Source organism: Gavialis gangeticus, unplaced genomic scaffold, assembly GCF_001723915.1.
Source record: "Gavialis gangeticus isolate Ggan-Ray unplaced genomic scaffold, GavGan_comp1, whole genome shotgun sequence".
NCBI lineage: Eukaryota > Metazoa > Chordata > Crocodylia > Gavialidae > Gavialis > Gavialis gangeticus.
In genome coordinates this window covers 141,470,350-141,473,848 of record NW_017729032.1, presented here as the reverse complement: position 1 = coordinate 141,473,848, position 3,499 = coordinate 141,470,350, and the positions used below count along the sequence as shown (strand labels likewise).

At 44.9% G+C, this 3,499-nt stretch overlaps 1 protein-coding gene across 5 annotated transcripts in view; it reads right to left on the bottom strand.

Annotated features, from left to right (window-relative positions):
* MCF2L (MCF.2 cell line derived transforming sequence like) overlaps positions 1-3,499 on the bottom strand; it is a 270,182-nt gene that overhangs the window by 17,650 nt on the left and 249,033 nt on the right. For 4 of the 5 annotated variants that reach the window (XM_019524969.1, XM_019524968.1, XM_019524970.1 and 1 more), the window contains one exon: positions 2,648-2,722. The exons of the other annotated variant lie outside the window; for it this stretch is intronic. In XM_019524969.1, coding sequence (XP_019380514.1) covers positions 2,648-2,722 — 75 coding nt within the window. The remainder of the gene's footprint in view (positions 1-2,647; positions 2,723-3,499) is intronic. 5 annotated transcript variants of the gene reach the window in all.

Below are 3,499 nucleotides of genomic sequence, written 5' to 3'. Positions count from 1 at the left end.
AGCTGCCCCTCCTGCCCTGCCCTGCCCCCCCCCATAAGTCCATTTTTCCTGCTGGAAATTTGGTGGGGGAGAGGAGATGAATGAGAGAGAGAAAAACAGTGAAAACAGGCATTTTAAAATAGAAAAGCTCTCTTAGGCTATCAATGGCAGGGGTTCTGGGGAGGATAGGAGATTGCATCCATGGATGCTGGATAGCAGGAGGTTAGAATTGGTGGATGCTGGGAGAGCAGTAGACGTGATATACCTTGACTTTAGCAAGACTTTTGATAGTCTCCCACAGCATTCTTGCTACCAAACTAAGGAATTATGGGTTAGATGAATGGACTGTAAGATGGATAGAAAACTGTCTGGACTGCTGGGCTCAATGTCTAGTTGGCAGTCAGTGTCAAGCGGAGTGCCCCAAGGGTTGGTCCTGGGGCCAATTTTGTTCAATATTTTCAACAATAATCTAGAAGATGGGATGGAGTTCATACTCAGTAAATTTTCAGATGACATGAAGCCGTGGGTGTGTGTGTGTGGGGGGGGGAGTAGTATCTATGCTGGATGGTAGGACTAGAATTGAGAGAGACTAGACAAATTGGAGGATTGGGCCAAAAGAAATGTCATGAGGTTCAACCAGGACAAGTGCAAAGTCCTGCACTTGGGATGGAAGAATCTGATGCACCGGTACAGGCTGGGGGCTGACTGGCTAAGCAGTCAGCAGCAGGTCTGCAGAAAAGGACCAGGGGGGTTACAGTGGACAGTAAGATGGATATAGAATCAGCAGTGTGCCCTTGTTGTCACAAAGGCTAAGAGCAGACTGGGTTGCATTAGTAGGAGTCTTGCCAGCAGATTGAGGGAAGTAATTATTCCTCTCTATTCTGCACTGGGGAGACCACTGGAGTACCATGTCCAGTTCTGGGCCCTCCACTACAGAAAGGAAGTGGACAACTTGGAAAGAGTCCATCAGAGAGCAATGAAAATGTTGCGGAGGCTGGGGCACATCTGAGGAGAGGCTGAGGAAACTGGATTTATTTAGTTTGGAGAAGAGAAGCCAGAGGGGATTTGATAGCAGCCTTCAACTACTTGAAGGGGGGTTCAAAAGAGGATGGTGCTAGACTTCTTCCCAGTAATGACAGATGATGGAAGAAGGAGCAATGGTTTCAATTTGCAGCAAGGGAGGCTTAGGTTGGGTATTAGGAAAAACTGTCTCACTAGGCTGGTGGTGAAGCACTGGAACAGGTTACCTAGAGAGGTGGTAAAATCTCCATCCTTGGAGGTTTTTAAGACCCATCTTGACAAAGCCCTGGCTGGAATAATTTAGATGGGGATGGTCCTGCTTTGAGCAGGGGGCTGGACTAGATGACCCCCCAAGTGAGGTCCCTTCCAACCCTAATTTTCAATGCTTCTAAGATTCTGGAGAGGTTCACTAGTATTAGAACTTTGCAGGCATATAGTGAAATGATCAAAAATCCTAGCAGCTTTCATTCCCAGGGCTTCAGAAAGTAATAAGCCACAGAAGCCAATTCCTGCCTGCCCACAAAATACTGGCAGCAAGGATGTCGGGAGCTTGGTTAAAACCCTGTCATAAACTATACCCAACTTTTCACAAGTCCACCATAACAACAATGATCTGGTGGGAGACTTGTTGCAGCTCAGAGGAACCCAGCTGATTTATTTCTGACACTATGTGAATCATTGTGAATAATTTTTGCACACCTAACAGTACTAACGTTGTGTGGCACTCCATTCTGCTACAGCTCAAAGTGCATTCTGGGAGGCTGCCAACTTCTTACTAGAAACACAGCAGCCATCTGATAGCCCTGGAGTATTTTCACACACCTTAGTGGGTTATTGAGTGGCAGCAGAAACCTTAATCCACTTGGTACAGTAGAGGACCGAGCTGACTACAGGCTTTGACCATGTATGTGTGCAGCACTTTACAAACAGAATGGGACCTCTCCTGATGAAACGTTTCTGCATAGACTAGGTATTGCTTGGCTCAGTTGGGGTAAAGGGAAAACTACACAAGGTCCAAGAATATGGGCTGGGGTTTCTTAAAAGCAAGCACTAAAAGTTGTCTCCTAGCACCCGGGAGAATTAAAAATGGAAGTGCTCAGAGATAAAAGACTGGAAAATAAATATTTAACACATATAATAAAAGGATAGAAAAAAATAATGCAAGTTCCACCTTCATGATCCTCAGCAACATAATTCCCACTCTAATGGAAGCATGCCATTACTGGAGTGCTTTTATATGAGTATACCCCCTTTATACAATGAGCGCTGTGTGTGGAAGAAGTCAAACAGATGACAAGGGATCTAGCTCTGCAGATATCTGGGATAACCTGCTTCCTCCCTTACCCAGAATGACGAGACTCCATTATATACACATTGAAATGGGCAGCCCCTTGTTTCTTTGATAGAGTAACAGTACTCTTGAAATGAATGGTATGCTACATTATTTGATCATGAGGTACACAGTTGCAAAAGCTTTTTTGTCAAAACCAAAAATCCACAGCAACTGAGTGAGCAATTTAGAAAACCCAGCTGATGTCAATATTGTGGTGCACACAGTATTATTATATGCAGTAACACCCCTTTTACATGAAGATAATATGAAGGATGGCTGGCTTATTGTGGAATAGAAAATGTGATATCACTCTACCTCTTAAACCAACAGGAGTTGGATCACTCTTTACTTCATGCCGCTTAGCTTTTTTGTCAGGGCTGGTAGGTGAAGCTGCAGTAGGATCAATAGGTAAAAAAAACAACAAACACACAGAAGAGATATTAAAGAATTGGGAAGAGGGGTGGAAAAGAGTGAACAGGTGGGTTGCATGCTAAATACCTTTGAGTTTACACTGGAATATAGTGAATGAGTTTCTGATCACTGCAATTTATTTTTGTTGCTGTTAGTCAGTTACTAAAAAATGAATTGTATATTTTAAACCAGTTTGCAATAAACTGGCAAGGACATTTTTACATGTACAGATACAATTATATGCAAAATTTCCTCAAGGAACTACAAAAAACCCAGAATACACTTAATCTACATGTTGGCTACACTGGCCACAAACAGACCTTCATTTCTGCTTGTGGAAATTTCTGAGAAATTTCCACTAAAAAATATCCTTCTGTCAGAGGGAGCAGCATATACATTCAATTTGCAGCTGCCCCTGTCCATCAAAGGGAGCAGGACATACATTCAATTTGCAGCTGCCCTGTCTCCTGCTTCCCATTCCTTCCCAACACCAGGGTGATCCCAGGGTGGGGAAGGGGAGGGAAGCTCCCAGCTGGCCAGTACCCAGCTTGGGAAAGAGGCAGGGAGCCATGGTGGCTGCTCCTCCCCTCCCACAGTAGCCTTCAACCAGAACCATTGCTACTTTGTCTCAGGGAGCAGAGCAGGGGGCATATCCCACCCCCACAACCAGCTTCTCACTTGGGGACTCATGTGAGAAGCAGGCAGGGGGTTCACAATGCTGCTCCCTGCACTCTGCTCCTGGTGCAAGGGTGGGGG